This window comes from Polypterus senegalus, chromosome 10, assembly GCF_016835505.1.
Source record: "Polypterus senegalus isolate Bchr_013 chromosome 10, ASM1683550v1, whole genome shotgun sequence".
Lineage (NCBI taxonomy): Eukaryota > Metazoa > Chordata > Cladistia > Polypteriformes > Polypteridae > Polypterus > Polypterus senegalus.
In genome coordinates, this window is record NC_053163.1 from 165225803 (window position 1) to 165244075 (window position 18273).

An 18273-nucleotide genomic window follows, 5' to 3' on the forward strand; every position below is an offset into this window, starting at 1 on the left:
AGCTAGCATTAGTTTTTAATGTGCTTTATCATCTACTTGCACACAAACCAGGGTCTGTCATGCTTACCAGTCTGTGTGTGCCGGCAGTCTCATGCTTTGTGTCACATCCAAAGTGGGGGAGAAATGAAAGTGCAGTTCAGGGCACACGCCAGCTTGACAGTGGCTGTTCACGGCAGAGTGCATTTCAGTCGCCTGAGGCAGCCACGCTACGGAGTTCACAGGGGCCTGACGAGAAGAGTCCTGCCTGTGAGGGAAAGCAGAATGAACAAGCACCAGTGCGATTAGGGGACTTGTAATGGTTTTGTCATAATGAGTTTGTTAGCGTAGACATTGGAATAATTTGCACGAGAACGGGCCATTCACTCCTATCCACCTAATTCTTTCAATATAACGTCAAGTCTAGCTTTGCCGATCCCTAAAGTCCTGCTGTCAAGTTCTATCTATCTCGATACTATACTTATTCTGCGTGTCTGTAGTTCTCTGTGTGAAGAAAAACCTCCTAATGTTTGTGCAAAATTAACCCTTAAGTTTCTAACCATGTCATCATGTTGTTGCTGAACTCATTTTAATGTAACAGTCCTGATCCACTGGGCTAATTCTAGGGCTGCAACGATTAGTCGACTACCAAAAATAATCATTCGTCGCAGCCCTAGCTAATTCCCTTCATCATTTTAAACACTCCAGTCGGGTGTCCTCTTAATCTCTTGATAGGCTCAGCTCTTTTAATTTTTCCTCATAACTCATCCCCTGTAGCCCTGGACTCGGCCTAGTTGCTCTTCTCTGGACCTTCTCATGTGCTGCTATGTCCTTTTTGTCGCCTGGAGACCAAAACTGCACACAATCCTCCAGGTGAGGCCTCACCAGTGCTACACTGTGCAGAACCAAAAGCAAGCCCCATTATAGTCGGCCTAATTTATTTCGTCCACCTGCATTATAGGAGCTTAGCCTTACAATCTGCAGTCCTAATTCATGAGGAAAGACCCTAAACAAGGTGTCAGAAGTGTGACAGTGACCTGTTGCGTCATGACTGCCTGTAGTATGTCCCATGGAGCTTACAGATGAACTTCAAGTGACTTTCCAGCCCAGGTTTACATTTCCAAAGTATCGGGAGTCTGCCACTTTTTCTGACGGCCAATAACATCCTGCATGTTGGAGCCTCACAGGTATAAGGAGTTCAGCCGCCATCTCTGCCTCTTTTTTTCCTTTCTGCCGTGATATGTAAAACGTGAGACATCGGACTGAAGAGACTCTTCTCTGTTTAAGAGGTCAAATGCCTGTGCTCCTTATTCCTCCATTCTGTGCATTGTACTTCTGAGTGCCGAGTGCTCATTGGTTGTCGGCTCTCGTGCACACACAAGTCCCACCCCTGTGACTTTAGACAAATCAGACCTGTCCAGGGTTATTGGGGAGGTCTGACTACATGACTGGAAGTACCAGGACTAACTCCGACTTGCTAAGATTATGTAAGTGAAATGTGCGTCTGAAAAACCACATAAACATTTGTGTAACGTGACTGGGCCTTTACACGGCAATATTTTACCGCAATTGGGGCCTCGGCCTAATTAAAAAGGAAATACAGCTTGAATTTATAGGTTTGTTGTTTCATTTTATTTTGTCTTCCATTTGCATATGAGCAGCAATCCTGCCATTTTTAAGTGCTCTGTGGAAGAATAAACTGTTTTTTAAATTGAAAAATGGCACATTGCTTGTGTAGGTGGGTGGTGGAGTTAACTTTGTGGTGTTTTCATATTTGGCAATTTTGTGTTTAATTACTTATTTTTATTTATTTATTTTTTTTTTGCCTTGCAGTCCAAAGACAAGATGATGAGGGGCTCACGTAGAGGCTGTGTGCGGCTCCGGGTAAGAACCTCTTGTCTGTTTTTGCTTCCTCTCTCTATCCTTGTGTTTTATTTGGTAGATCCTTGCTGTTGGTGTTGATATTCGTAGAGCTGCTTGGTTTCTCTCCACAAAGTAGGGTTGTGCCAAGGACAGGTTCAGGTCCTGTACTGTTGAAATATGGATGTCTTGTCCACTTATCCGTGTGTGTGCACTGTCCTACAAAGGCTCCCTTTACGCCCTGAGTTTGTCTACAGTTTTCCCATCAGTTGATTGCTTGCCGACAGCTTTCCTCCCAACTCTGTTCTGTTCTGATCTGGGCTCCCAACCCAAAGGTGGCATTTAAGCCTGTTCCTGGGAGCACTTCCAAAGTCCAAGGCATCCTTATATTTGTATCAGAACATCAAGTGTTGGAGCTGCCTGTTCCAGTTCCTGGTGCCGGTGCAGCCATGAGTCCTATAGTGGAGGTCTCCATGTTGACCTCTCTCAAGGAGAAGTGTGGCCTCATACACTTTCCAATGGGCTCATCTGCCCACTGTCTGCCTTTCCTCCTTGGTTTTTAATTTGATGCTGTGGTCCTTTCTTTTTAAATGGCCCCCATTTGTAGTGCATTCTGTTAGCTTGACATTGTGACTCGGGTTATTAGAACCTTAGAACAATCTGGACGAGAGCAGGCCATTCAGCCTAACAAAGGTCACCAGTACTGTCCACTTCAGTCTTCTAAAATAATTTCAGTTTGAAGATCCCTAAAGTCCTACTGTCTACCACACTACTTGGTCACTTATTCCATGTTTCTGTGGTTCTCTGTGTGAAGGAAAACTTGCTAATGTTTGAACAAAAAAAGTACCCTTCACCAGGTGCCAACGGTGTCCCCGTGCTCTTGATGAACTCCTTTTTAAGTCACCATCTTGATCCACTGGACTAATTACCAATCATGTCTCCTTTTTAATCTTCTTTTTTTACGTATTTTAAGTATTGGAATCATCCAAAAATGTGATTTCGAGATTTTAATGAATCTCGATGTTTTAGACCTCCTGAAGAGTCTGAATATACCTTTTTCGGAATTTTGTGTGTGTGTGTGTGTGTGTGTGTGTGTGTGTGTAAACACGATAACATGAGTACGTTTTCAATTGGGTCAACCAAATTGTCCTTATAAGTAGGTACAAAACATAGATTTCTATCAACTTTTGAGCTATTTAAGCTAACCGGAAATGGTACTTTACCTGAAACGTTTCCCAAAAAATATTAAAAATGTGATAATTTCACATCATATTATGGTAAAGCACCACATTCGAAGCATTTTCTGTTGCTTTGCATTTTTTCAAAAAATAACCGTTTTTCAGAATAATCGCGATCTTCCATTTGACGTTCAAATGGCAATACATAACATATTTGAGAGTGTTTTTTGCTTTACGTAAATGATATTTTTGTGTACAGGTATTACATTACACGCATTACTAAAGTCTCTTGCAACTTTTGACCGACTTGCGCTTACTGAAGGTGGTAATTTACCTGAATTGTTTGCCAAAATAAATTATCATGGCAAATTTTTTATTCATGTAGCTGCAGAGTCTGATTTTATTCAACTTTTATAATAATGGTTCAATATATTATTAATTTGATCTGTTGTTGATGTTTCTTTAATGTACATAGTATAAAAAAATTATAATCATGGCCATATCTGAGCATATGAGAAAATCTAGGAGAGACAACTCCTGATTTATTTATTTTTTAAACTGCAAAGGCTCAGCTGTTTCGATCTTTCCTCATCACTCATCCCCTGTAGTCCCTGGATCAGCCTAGTCGCTCTTCTCTGGACCTTCTCTTGTTCTGTTATGTCCTTTTTGTAGCCTGGAGACCAAAACTGCACACAGGACTCCAGCTGAGGCCTCACCAGTGAGTTATAAAGTCTTAGCAGAACCTCCTGTGACTTGTACTCCACACATCAAGGTGCTATATAACCTGACATTCTGTTGGCCGCCTTAATGGCTTCTCAACACTGTCTGGCAGTTGATTGCGACCCCCTGAATCCTTCTTATTAGGTGACCTTTCAATTTTTCAGACCTCCCATTGTGTATTCATTATTATAGTTGTGTTACCATTATTATAGACAGTTCATACTTTGTTTGAGATTTTTAAAGCTCTGCTCCGTTCCTGTCCCATGTTGGTCCTGCTGTTCAGGACTGAAAGCAATTTTCACCGCATTTTTTGCCATCTGCTTAATACAACTGATTTATGTGAGCATAAAGAGAAGAAAGCAAAGCCGACATCCCCTGATGGGCTCTTGATTTGCTTCAGCCGTAGAAAGGCACAGCATCTGTTTAAATGTCAGTACTTCTAGTCTTTGAGAGTCTTAGAAATGTATTTGTAAGACGGTACACTTTGTGGCGGTCCAGGTTGGCTCTACAATCCTTGGCAACACTTGAACCCAGAACTGTCTAACATGACCTGAATGAGTCTGGCAAATGAGGACACAAACAAGGGGATGGTGAAAAGTGCAATGTGTGTTTTATTTTCAGACAGCAGTAGTCCATCCTTAAAGTGCAGTGCCAGCCTTCCTCAGAAATAAATACATTCATTTACATTTACTTGTTTGGCTGACGCCCTTATCCAAGGTGATTTATGACATTTATGATACAATTGGTTACCATTTCTTTTGCTTTTTTTTTTCCCAAATTGGAACAAAGTCATGTGACTTGCTCAGGATCACATGGTGTCGGTAGCGGGATTTGAACCCACAAGGTTTGAAGTCCAAAGCCTTAACTGCTACACCACACTCCTCGCCTTTCCAAAATGGAAAAAAAAAAACAACAACCAAGCGTCAGATATTGTGATGAGGATGAAGTAAGATTAAGTTCTTATCAATTCCCAGTCGCACCACAAGAGGGCATCTTCTAGCTTTTTATTGAATGCACATTATGGCGTGTGCTGTTTGTTTGTGCCTTTATGAGGAGCAAACGCAGTAGGACCTAATTTGTTTAAAAAGTCCAATTGCAAGTTCACAACCATGAAGTCATTCGTGGTAATACTTTTATCCGTTGGTTTGTTGGTGGTCTTATGTGCCCCACATAATGCAAGGCTGAAGTTTTTTCTTTTTCAACCAGTTCCTGTTTTTAACTGGACTTCTGCTTCAATTAAACATGTAGCCGTTTCAACTTAATTCTGCTGATCCAAAGATCCCCAGTTGGGTTTGTTTCTGTGTTGTTGTTTTTTTTCCTGTTTTGTGGCTTTTGATATGTTAAAAGCATCGTGTGCCACCAAGTCAGACTCTTACACTGTACCTGGCAGGTGTACGGCTGAGCTGGGTGAGGACAGACAGGCAGGCAGGCCCGCACGAGAGACAGACACAGACGCGCACACGCACGCACGCACGCACGAGAGACACACGCACACAGGCAGGCCCGCATGGGGGACAGACACGCACGTACGCAGGCCCGCGACCAAGACAGGCACGCACGCAGGCCCACACACGTACGCAGGCCCGCCACAGAGACAGACATGCACACACGCACACGTGCATTGTTGCAATGTTTCTTTTCTTGGTTGTTTAATAAATTATGGATTTTTCAAATGTTCATTTTTTTTCCCTGTGCTTAAAACTCTTTTTAAAAAAAAAACTAAAAAAAAAAAAAACAAAAGAGTTTTTAGCGAGCGGGTCATTAAGCTATAGCGCGAACTCTTGCAGTGTTAGTTTTCTCTGTTGTTCAAGTTTTCTTAGTGTTGTTCAATGTTTTTACATTTAGTTTACGATTACGCTGTGCATTCAATGGTATTATTAACTATATTTGTGCTTAAAAATCTTAAAAAAATATATATATTTACATACAGTTCATACGATCTGGAACGTATTAATTGTCTTTACATACAATCCTATGGGGGAAATTACTTCGGTTCCACTGTATTACTGTCTGACAAAATTACAGGCATTTTATAGAAATACTAACCAGTATTACTGAGAGAGAAAATTAAAGGCACACAATACAGTGACGTATATTACAGCCACATACAAGGTCCCTTGCCATTTAATGTAGACTGTTCATACAAATGTTTTATGCACTACTATTCTAGCACCCGTTATTGTAACGGGCTTAATGTCTTATATATATGATATGGTGAATTATGCAATGGAGTTAGCTGTTTTGTAGAAAATGGGGAAGTTCTGCTAGTCAGGTGATCTTATGATAGCAAGGATGAGAGGTGCCTGGAAGAAATTATAGGAGCTGCACAGCCCTATCCAACCCGCTCAATACTAAAGGAGTTTCACTGGAATTTTAGGGTAAAGTTTTTGAAGCCAAATCAGGATTAGTATACTGTATGGGAGTGAGATCATGCTGATTAAAGTGAGGCAAAGCAGAAAAGAAGGAAGGATTGTTGTGCAGGCGAAAGGTCTTGTGACGAGGAGAAACAAACCCTGGTAGTTAAGGTATTTGGAGCAAATGGCAGAGACTGACTGAGTGAAGAGGTGAACCAAGATATAGTATGAGGTGGAGGGAATGGTGGCCAAAAGGTGGTGTCAGGGGGATTTGAAAAGATTGAGGCTCTCTCACAAAGGATGCCCAGGGTTACAGAGAGTGGAGGACAAAGATTTGGGGGCAACCAGCTAACCTGTGGAATTCCTGAAAAATGGCCATTAAACTGTTAATCAGGGTGATGATCCACCTCTCATGGAGGCTACACACCCACATTGTATTGAAAACCTCAGAAACTTCAAAAGACTTTGTTGGATAGTCATCTTATCCACAGATCTGGACCAGACATTGTTCTCCTCGAGGTCTATTGATTTTTTTACGTTTAAGATAACAACAACAACGACATTTATTTATATAGCACATTTTCATACAAGAAAAAATGTAGCTCAAAGTGCGGTACAAAATGAAGAATAGAAAAATAGAAGACTCAATAAAAAATAAAAATAAGTCGACATTAATTAACATAGAATAAGTAAGGTCCGATGGCCAGGGTGGACAAAAAAAACAAAAAAAAGATGTCTCACTTAAAGGTTTTCCAATTTTGTATGGCCAGGTTTATACTTCACGCGACACATGCTACACAAGAGTCATACTGTTCATACTTGCGCGCTTACCTTATGTAAATCTGGAAGATTCCATCAGGTGGCAGTGTGAGATATCCTCACTGTGAGAAAACGTTTGGCTAAATTGCCTGAAACATCCATTAAATTCCTAGGACACTTTGCCAGAATATCTCTGAAAAGGATGTTTAATGATTACATGCATCCAATTCCAGCTAGCATTGGGCACGAGGCAGAAACAATCCCTGGACGGGGCATTCGTGCATTGCAAGGTGAATACAAGCACTCATATACCCACTGGCATGTTTTTTGCATCACCAAATCCCCAAAATCTGCATATCTTTGGAAGGAAACCGGAGCACCCTGTGGAAACCCACCAAGAAAACGTGTAAACTCCAGGCTGGGAACACCAACAACGTGACTCCCTGTGAGACAGCAGTGCTACCCCTCTGCCACCGTGTCACCCCCATGTGTGTAATTAACAGCATTTATTATTTAAACGAAATTAATGATTTATCTGTAAAATGTAACATACATACTTTAATGCAATTCATCGTGAAAGTGATATCAAGTATAAATCTAAGGATTCTAAATGTGCGGAGAACTAGAATATCATGAATGTAATGTGTTCGGTGTGGAGAGCTATTGCTGCTTGCCGCTGCTGTCCGGTCAGGAGGAAGCCCCAGAAGCGCATAGCGATTAACAACTGGGTCAGTTTTAAGGTGATGTTTATGACCATCTACTTTAATGATAAAGTAAACTACAAGTTTAAAGTGGACATTTTGAGATTAAAGCCGACATTTCCACTTTATTCACAAAGTACACCTTTTCACTGTGTCCGGAACTTTTTTTTTTTTCCCCTCTGTGGCTCAAATATACCGCTGTACATTCTGATGATGGCACAGAAGATGGTATGTGAGACTTTTAAAATATATATGTGACGCTTGAATATAAAAGCACCACAAATGCATTTGTATGTTGGCATTTTGCTTCACCACACTGAACCATTCATCAAACATCGAAGCGCACACATCGATCCCGTAGGATCTGCAAAGCAGCTTTCTGTCGCACGTAGATAATAAACAGAGACTCTGACGTCGCATTCCAACTTTTATCACACTGCGCCCCCCTGAATTTTTGCTGGGACTGCAACTTATGTCACGTTCATATCCGGGGACCTGCTCAGAGGACACGTCAAATGAATGCTGGGAACGCGTGGCAGCCATGATGTGTGCACGTACGCGTCCCGAGCGTGAAGTATAAATGAACCCTATCTGTCCCGGTGTCTACAGTTAGGTCCATAAACTTTCGAGGCAACTCAGCCCCCCGCTTCAGGCGAGAGGTAATACAGAAACTGGAGTTCCCTGTGTTTACATACAGTTAGGTCCATAAATATTTGGACAGAGACAACTTTTTTCTAATTTTGGTTCTGCACATTACCACAATGAATTTTAAATGAAACAACTCGGATGCAGTTGAAGTGCAGGCTTTCAGCTTTAATTCAGTGGGTTGAACAAAACGATTGCATAAAAATGTGAGGCAACTAAAGCATTTTTTAACACAATCCCTTTATTTCAGGGGCTCAAAAGTAATTGGACAAATTAAATAACTGGAAATAAAATGTTCATTTCTAATACTTGGTCGAAAACCCTTTGCTGGCAATGCCAGCCTGAAGTCTTGAACTCATGGACATCACCAGTTGCTGGGTTTCCTCCTTTTTAATGCTCTGCCAGGCCTTTACTGCAGCGGCTTTCAGTTGCTGTTTGTTTGTGGGCCTTTCTGTCCGAAGTTTAGTCTTCAACAAGTGAAATGAATGCTCAATTGGGTTAAGATCTGGTGACTGGCTTGGCCATGCAAGAATTTTCCACTTCTTTGTTTTAATAAACTCCTGGTTTGCTTTGGCTGTATGTTTTGGGTCATTGTCCATCTGTATCATGAAACGCCACCCAATCAATTTGACTGCATTTAGCTGGATTTGAGCAGACAGTATGTCTCTGAACACCTCAGAATTCATTCGGCTGCTTCTGTCCTGTTGTCACATCATCAATAAACACTAGTGTCCCAGTGCCACTGGCAGCCATCACACTCCACCGTGTTTTACAGATGCTTTGGATAATGAGCTGTTCCACGCCTTCTCCATACTTTTTTTCTTGCCTTCATCATTCTGGTAGAAGTTGATGTTGGTTTCATCTGTCCAAAGAATGTTTTTCAGAACTGTGCTGGCTTTTTTTAGATGTTCTTTAGCAAAGTCCAATCTAGCCTTTTTATTCATGAGGCTTATGAGTGGCTTGCACCTTGCAGTGCACCCTCTGATTTACTTTCGTGCAGTCTTCTCTTTATGGTAGACTTGGATATCGATACGCCGACCAAGCCCTGGAGAGTGTTGTTCACTTGGTTGGCTGTTGTGAAGGGGTTTCTCTTCACCATGGAAATGATTCTGCGATCATCCACCACTGTTGTCTTCCATGGACGTCGAGGTCTTTTTGCGTTGCTGAGTTCACCAGTGCTTGCCTTCTTTCTCAGGATGTACCAAACTGTAGATTTTGCCACTCGTAATATTGTAGCAATTTCTCGGATGGGTTTTTTCTGTTTTCGCAGTTTAAGGATGGCTTCTGTCACCTGCATGGAGAGCTCCTTTGACCGCATGTTGTCTGTTCACAGCAAAATCTTCAACATGCAAGCACCACACCTCAAATCAACTCCAGGCCTTTTATCTGCTTGATTGATAAGGACCTAACGACGGACTTGAACACACCTGCCCATGAAATAGCCTTTGAGTCAATTGTCCAATGACTTTTGAGCCTCTGAGATGAAGGGATTGTGTTAAAAAAAATACTTTAGTTGCCTCACATTTTTATGCAATCGTTTTGTTCAACCCACTGAATTAAAGCTGAAAGTCTGCACTTCAACTGCATCCGAGTTGTTCCATTTCAAATTCATTGTGGTAATGTACAGAACCAAAATGAGAAAAAGTTGTCTCTGTCCAAGTATTTATGGACCTAACTGTATGTAAACACAGGGAACTCCAGTTTCTGTATTACCTCTCGCCTGAAGCGGGGGGCTGAGTTGCCTCGAAAGTTTGCATATTGTAATTTTTTTTTTGGTACCCAATAAAAGGGGTCATTTTGCTTGACTTCTCACTACCTTAAAATCGATAAAATTTAACCACTAGCAAGACTTGATGTCTCCCACACTTTTCGGTAGGAACTTGAAGGTATGACCCTGATTCAGAGTTAAAAAGATTTGCATGTAAAGAGGTCAAGGGACGTTCAAAAAGTTTCCGCACTTTTATATCTTCGTTGGAAATGGTGAAGGCAGCGGGAGTAGTAGATAGATAGATACTTTATTAATCCCAAGGGGAAATTCACATAATCCAGCAGCAGTATACTGATACAAAAAAAAAAACAATATTAAATTAAAGAGTAATAAAAATGCATGTAAAAACAGACAATAACTTTAGTGTTTACCCCACCCAGGTGGAATTGAAGAGTCGCATAGTGTGGGGTCTCCTCAGTCTGTCACTGACGCTGCTCCTCTGTCTGGAGATGATCCTGTTCAGTGGATGCAGTGGATTCTCCATGATTGACAGGAGTCTGTCTGCTCAGCGCCCATCGCTCTGCCCCGGATGTCAAACTGTCCAGCTCTGTGTCTACAATAGAGCCTGCCTTCCTCACCAGTTTGTCCAGGAGTGAGGCGTCCTTCATCTTTATGGTGCCTCCCCAGCACACCACCGCATAGAAGAGGGCACTTGCAACAACCGTCTGGTAGAACATCTGTAGCATCTTATTGGGCATTAAAAAGTTGGGGAAAATTGCATTGCAAACGAAGGTGACTATGTAGATAAAGTGATGTGATTTTTTGAAATTATATATATAATATATAATATGTATATGTATATGTATATGTATATGTGTATATATATATATATATATATATATATATATATATATATATATATATATATATATATATATATATATATATATATATATATATATATATATATATATATATATATATATATATATAAATAAAATAAGCCAAATACCACCGACTCACTCATCACGAAATCTCCCAAACCATGAGGACTTGGGACTTGAAATTTGGGATGTAAGTTACCCTTGGCCCATAGGTGCTTGCTATGAAACGGTTTTAAAAATTTTGTGGTCCAAGTGCGAAATTTCTTACTGTTTTTTTTTTTTTTAGACCCTTTTGTAAGTCTGTCCACCTTTCACGAGAGAACTACTTAACGGATTTATATCAGTTTTTTTTTTTTTTCTATAATTTGCTTGAACATTCCGTTGATTTTGCGACTTCTCTCATCACGCTAAGTATCAGAGTTCGCTTGCAGTTCCGACTTATTAGTGCAAATCCAAGAGAGATTCATTGGGCTGCAGGGAGAGGGGGCGGGGCCCTCCTTACTCACGTGGCTGATTTGGGGCGTAACCTTAACTCTGCTTAGTTAGTGAATGAGAGAACTCTTTAACGGATTTAGATCCTTTTTTTTTTTTTTCTTCTATAATTTGCTTCAATATTCCAGTTGATTTTGCAACTTCTCTCATTGCACTAAGAATCAGTTTGCTTGCATTAGTGATATATTTGCGCTAATCCGAGACAGAGGCTACGGGCCAAGGGGAGGCGGGCAAGAGTGACATCAGGAGTAGAGAGCTGGGCGGGGCCTCCTCACTGTCCTGTTTCACTAATACGTGGGCAGAGCCACGGGGTAATGGCTAGTAAATAGATTCAAAAAAAAAAAGGAGCAGAAACTTTTTGAAAGTCCCTTATGTGTGTGTGTATAAATGATAGACCCTAAAGGGAGCACATGCAATGAGAATAACATGAGATCTTTTGGGAGGATTCCAGTGTGAGCTTAGGGGCAGTCCTCACGACATACAGAGAAACTTCTGCCCGTCCAGATGTGACTTGAACCAAACAAGAGTTGTACCTTGAAAGCCAACCCCTCGCTCAGGACGGGTAGTAAAGATGTCCTGGTCCACTGTGTCAAAAGCTGCAGTAAGGTCGAAGAGCACGAGGAGTAAATCAAGAACTGCATTAAGGAGAGGCCATTAAAGACTTTTTTAAAAGCGCAGATTCAGCACTGTGGTGAGTTTTAAAGCCAGACTGGAATATTTCACTAACGTCACTTCTCTCCTGAAAGATCTGGAGTACTGGCCACCATACCACCCATACCATGCATGTTGTTTGTCAAAGAAGTTAATGTTGGGAGGTTGAGCTTTTTACATTTTTAATAGGTTGTTTTCCCAGAATTCCTGTTCCTGTATTTGCAGTGCAGAGCAGTCACTTTACAGCGCCAGTAGCCATATATTGATTGCTGCTGCTGCTGTGGCAGCTCTGTAGAGGGTCAGTCTGCAGTTACCTACCATGGACTGGGCAGAAGTGTACTGAGATGTGTCTCTGTGTCTGCCTGTGTCTTTTTGAACTTGTAAATCCTGAAGTAATGACACTGTGCGAATATTATTGCTGGACGTGAGACATTTTAGGAATGTTGCTGCTAGGTATATTAAACATGCAATTGTATCGAGTTTCGCAGCATGAAACAGAAGATGTGGCCTTGTTTCGTATGTCATTACTACGCATGAAATCCGGCACAAAGGCAAATAAAAGTGTATTTTTTTTCATCAAAAGCAGGAGATTTAAAAGTCTGATCGAAACACAAGACCTGCACTCTGACAGAGCTGTTATTCATTGTGTGATGGTGGGGAACGTGAAAGTTGACGGCACACAACACAGACGTGACTGCATGTGAAGGTGGGCTGGGACTGCCGGTAATTTGTTTTGTGCTCGCACTTAATCCAGCCCGTCACATCCTCGGATGAGTGCAGTGAATCACAGTGTTGTTGATTTAGGACCGCCAAAGCACAGACTTACCAAGGTATTGGGTTTTGCACAGGCGCTATTGGGAGTGGCAGGCTGCAGTTATTGCAGATCTCACAAGCTGCCGATGTGAAAATGGCTGCTCGAGACATCGATAAACACGTCGCCGATTCTGATTCAGAAAATTGGGTTTGTTTACGGGAAGGAGGAATTCTACAGAAATGAGCCTTACAGCAGCGGCCCTGTAGCATGGTGGAGAGAAAAGGTAGCCACATTTCCAGTGCTTGCTTTTCTGGTCAAATGAGATGCAGGGGACGTTGTCACAGCGGAGGCGGCTCGGCTTCATGCAGACTGTCTTTATGCTCATTTTTTTTTTTTTTAAAAAGGGAATCCAGCGTTAAAAGTCCCTTCATTGGTCCAATCGGGATCCACAGCTAACAAGTCAGTAAGACTTAATAAAGACTTCAGGAAGTGTTTAACTCGGAACAGAAAAAGTTACATTTAAATTTGTATGGTTGTGCACTTCAATAACTTTATGTTGTAGGTTTATGTGGTCCTTATTGTCACAAGTATAATTCTTACTTGCATCAGCTAATCACCGTGCAGCATGTCTTGCGTTACTGCGGTGCAAATATTTTATGTTAATATTATTGTATTTTAATTAAAATATACACTAGCACAAGTTCTTTGTAAGCTTTTTATATATTTGTGTACTGATATGAATTTATTTTGCAGTGTTTTAATCTCTGAATTTCTAATCAGCAATAAGAGATTGACAGGTGACATGATTAAAGTGTTTAAAGTTATGAGAGGAGACGGTGACTTGAAATGAGATCATCAAGAACGCGGTGACACAGTTGGAAACTTGCTAACGGTAAACTTTGCACAAACATTACTAAGCTTTAATTCACACAGAGAACCACAGACACATGGAACAAGTGACCGGGTAGTGAGGTGGACAGGAGGACTTGAGTGGCCTTCAAGACTCAACTTGATGTTATTTTGGAAGAATTAAGGGGCTGGGACTGGTGGGCTTTGTTGGGCTAAATGGCCTGCTGTCATGCAGATTATTCAAATAATAAGTAACGCTAAACGTACAGCACATTATTTTTAATTAAAATTGCATGTTGTGGAAGTATTGCATCACAGATTCTGAATCGCAGTATGAATGGTTTTGTGGCCTCAGGGTGTTGCCTCATGTCTATCTTTTTCTACTCTTCTCACATATTTGACCAGCAGCAGTAAAAAAACGTACGTAGCCAGCAGTCATGTTCGACCGTAAAAAAAAACAAACCAGTATGGTATAAGAATGACTTGAAGTTAGACTGGAAAAAAGGCAGATGGTACAGGAGGTCGGCCTCTGTGTGTAATCACTTGTGAGAGTTATCTGGCATGATATCAACTTGGTGATAGTTTACAGGTTGAGTCCCATTATAACAAAACTCGCGAGACCATAAAAATATTTTGTTATAACGGAAATTTCTTAATACGGGGAAATTCCATCTAGTGTTGTGACCGGGGCCACCGGTGGTACGCCATGTATAACAGCAGTGCCGCAAAGACAACTCCATAGCTGCTCTGCCGCATCTGGTAAACCGTAAAGCAATCGGTTGTCCTCTGTAGGATCGGGGTCACCGCGTGCCGTTCTTGTCACACAAGAATTAACACCTAACATCGGGCTTTGACCTGCTCTTCCTCGCACTCTCCTGATCTCTCTCCTTCAGGCCGTGGTGATTCCAAGCTGCTGGTGTTCTTCTAATCTGAAGACATACATTCTGGTATAAATGTGGTGTTACTGTATTGTAACGTACGCTTAACAAGCGTCTCGTTAGCGACACTGGTGGTGATTTCGCTTGAACTTGAAAGGATTCCAAGAGAAGTGAACGAAAATCCCGAATCAGACGGATGACACCTGCAGATGCTCTTTAAACCTCGACTTGTTGAAACCTAAAGCAGCACTCCTGCTGACGAGATGTTTGTGCTCGTGACTTGATTCAGATGACACACAAATCACTCATCACTAACTTGGAATGACTGCCTAGATGACGGGGTGTTGGTGCCAGCGGAGAAAGGCCTCAATTTTCGATAACTGACAGACGAAGCATTGTGCGTGTTTGCCTAGCCTGTTTGTTTTCTGGTTTAATATTGCAGTTGTGAACGTGAGTAGGTGCATGTATCAGGATATGAGTGGCCATTGGCATCTGGCAAAGTAAAAGCGAAAGTAGACAGAAAATGTAATACTCAAGTAAAAAGTTTCCCAAAACACACTCCATCACAGTCAACAAGTACTTCGTTACTTAAACAAAAACTGCACAGAGTGCTGTAGACGTAGAGAAATCCACTTTGAAAATGTGGTGTAGTTCACGTCCTGTTCACCAGAGTTAAGGAATTCACGACCCCTGCATCTTTAAATAAAAGCAGTCCAATGTGCATCGGTGTGTGTGTGCGTGTGTGTGCGCTGTATTTTTGATCTAAGTGTTTACAACTTCTTACTTTTTCCGAGTTCTGGGTTCCCTGCCTTTCCCTGGCACTGCCTCTCCTCATGAACAATTGTGTTTCCTTTACTGTCCCACAAATCTATGAGTTAAGTGGATTTGAGCGAGGGTGGGTGTGAGGCAGAACGTGCCACGTGGTGAACCTGGCATTCCGTCCAGGGTTTGTTTTCTGCCTGGCTCGGACAGCCAGCCAGCCAGCCATACCCTCTGGGCCTTTATTGGCATAAGGGGATTCGAAGAATGAATTAAAGGCAGTGATTTTTGCATTCATCCATCCATCCATCCACTTTTCTGAACCTTGTGAGATTCTATTACAGAGTCACAGATTTGAGCAAGTTTGCTGGAAGACTTCAGTTTCTGTAGTAAGGATGACGAAGGCAGAGGAAAAAGATTTTACAAGTGGGGCAGCAATAGTATGACGTTTAAAATGGTGCCCTGAGCTGCCCAGAGTCCTTAGCTGTGCAGCAGATTATCGTGGAATCCGCTTGACATCTTTTAAGTTGACTCGGCTGGCAGCTGGGGTGGTAGTTGTGCTGTCTGTGGACTGTAGACAGTAGGTGGTGTCTGTGTTGAGGGGGACACGCATCATTTGGTTTGGTGGCAGTTGTGCCCTTTTCAAGTGCTGGCAGCATTTTCCACTGAGAGGTGGTCCTTTTTTTTTTTCCCATACACCCTCCCATTTTGTTTTTTAATTTATTTTTTTTTTCACTCTCTCTCTCGCCAGCTCTACTGCAGAGCAGGCCTGGCCCCCTCCACTTAGCAGCAGCCGCCATCGAACGCGTGTGTGCGTGTGTGTGTGTATGTGCATGCGCGAGTGTTGTTGACCGCTCAGTCTGCCTGCTCAGAGGCCTCTCTTCTGCTCTTTGTTTCCCAGGGTGCCGTGATTGGCATAGACGACGAGGACGACAGCACCTTCACCATCACTGTTGATCAGAAGACTTTCCACTTTCAAGGTGAGTTTGCTGCCAAGCTTTGCCACTCCTCTAGCCTGCTTTCTGAGACGCTGTCAACTACTCTCCCCAATCCCCCGTCTTTGTGTACGTCTCCCTCGCATGCGTGGTCTCTCTCGCTCGCTCTCTTTCTCGCTCGCTCACTAATGCTCGCCCATTCACTCTGGGGTGGGTGGTGGGAACGTTCTGGATTTGACTGCAGTTCCCAGCTGGCTGACAGGCGTGGAGAGGAGTCTGTTCCTGAGCCTTTGCTGCCCCCACTCCACCTGGAGCGCCGCACAAACTGCTGGCTGCGGCCCGATCTAGGAGCCGGATTCTCCTCCTGCAGGTGTCTAACCCGCCACTCCTTCTCTTCATCACCTGTCACAGTCCCACTCTGTTCATTAAAGTCACTCGCTGCTCCTATGCCATCTCCCATTGCCATGTTTCGCCATTGCATGCTGTGGTTCTACAGCAGGAAGGGTAAGGGCTTTTCCTTCTCTGCGTGCTTTAAAGCATGGCTGCGATGCTCACTGGGATGGGAGCTGAATAGGCTTCTCTGGTGAAGGGTTGCTTGCTGGGCTCATCTGGCGTCGGAGGTTCCAATAGGCCGTTTCTTTTCTGGGCGTCGTGTGCCCTGGCAGGGTGCATTTTATCACTTGGCACGTGGTGCTAGATATGGCCTTTTTGTTTTTGTCTGCCTGTAGTGGGTCCCGCGTAACAGGGTGCATCAAGTTAGCTAGAGCATCATGCCCGCATGTGTGGCCTTTGGTCAAAAGTGAAGTGATGTTTAACCTGTGGAGGGTGAGGGTTGTGCGGAAGGTGTTTTGGTGGTGAATTGCCACTGGCACAGAACCTGCTCTAGTCATACCTTGCAGGATTCTTGTATGGAGTGGATTGTTGGCATTGGATTACAGGTGGCACCTTGTGGATATGAGGGTGGGTTCTTGCATGTTTTGGCAGCCTGAAGCTGCTTAATTCCTGAGTCACGATTAGCTAATGACTACTGCTTTTGCCTGAATGGTGGTGTACATGAGGCTGATTTGTTCACTAAGCTGTGGTTAGAGTTGTACTGTAAGAGCTAAGTAAACTTTTAAACTCCGCAATGAGTGGCGGTAAGATGGGGATTTGCGATGAACTTGCTTAAAAACTCCTTATTTTTGGTAGCACTTGCTGTTGCACCACTCTACCCTCGCCGTAAATCTTGATTTGTGCAGCAACGGATAATTGGCCGCCACGTCCAGGTTACAGACTTTGTGATCGCAGCATGCAGTCGGCGCTCTCTCCAGCTTGTGCTTCACCCGTAGTGTTTACAAAAATTAGACGGCCAGCACTCGGCTCCACTCCCGTGCTGCAGGAGGAAGGTGTGGTTTGGAGGTGACGTGGAGGAATGTGTGTTAGTGCCTGGGATTTTGGAGCACTCCCTGACCAAACTGTTTACACACCACAAAGTGGCCCTCCATCCTCCACCTAACATCCCTGTAACTCCGTCCACCTCACTTACACAGTTAAGATGGGCAATGGGACATGTAAAGGCCATGGGACATATGGGTAGGCTGAATGTGGATAATGTTTGGATGCTAGGGATATTTCTCTTAAATAACACTAACAAGGGATGAGTGCAACTCAACCCTGACACCTCCACCACCTGACACTAGTATGGACTCCAGTAGCCAATGACGTTATGTCACAAGATCCTCAGAATGACCCTTTTTTTTTATTTTACATTGTGCCACATCGGGCACTTAACATTGGGCAGCATAGGTGCTGTAGTTCCAATTTGCCATTTGGCTCCATCACCTTTTTTTTTTTTTTATAACCATTCTCTCTGGTTTAAATGTCATCCAGTTCAGCTTCAAACACTTTCATATAAAGTGACCCTATACCATTGGCAAAATAAGGTCAGAGACGGAACCTTCACAAAGCCGCCACCTGTCAGTGTCCAGGATAAAATGAGAAAGTTCCACCTCTGGCCCAGCATCACACGTCTGACTGGTTTACTAGAACAGGATGGCAGAGGAAGTATTGCAAGTGCTGCCTCCAGGGCATTGCGCCCAAACAGGTTTACTATCGGATATATGCCACACGTGCCCTGCTGCCTGTTTTTCTTTCACAATTTGCAGTTAAAAGTCCTCAGCTGTCACATTGA

General features: G+C 42.8%; 1 protein-coding gene across 1 annotated transcript in view; it reads left to right on the plus strand.

Moving 5' to 3' along the window:
* The window catches only part of LOC120538295 (oxysterol-binding protein-related protein 9-like), a 75363-nt gene that overhangs the window by 12586 nt on the left and 44504 nt on the right, over window positions 1-18273 (plus strand). The window contains exons 2-3 of the mRNA XM_039767758.1: window positions 1810-1860; window positions 16070-16148. Of these exons, the coding sequence (XP_039623692.1) occupies window positions 1810-1860; window positions 16070-16148 (130 nt within the window). The remainder of the gene's footprint in view (window positions 1-1809; window positions 1861-16069; window positions 16149-18273) is intronic.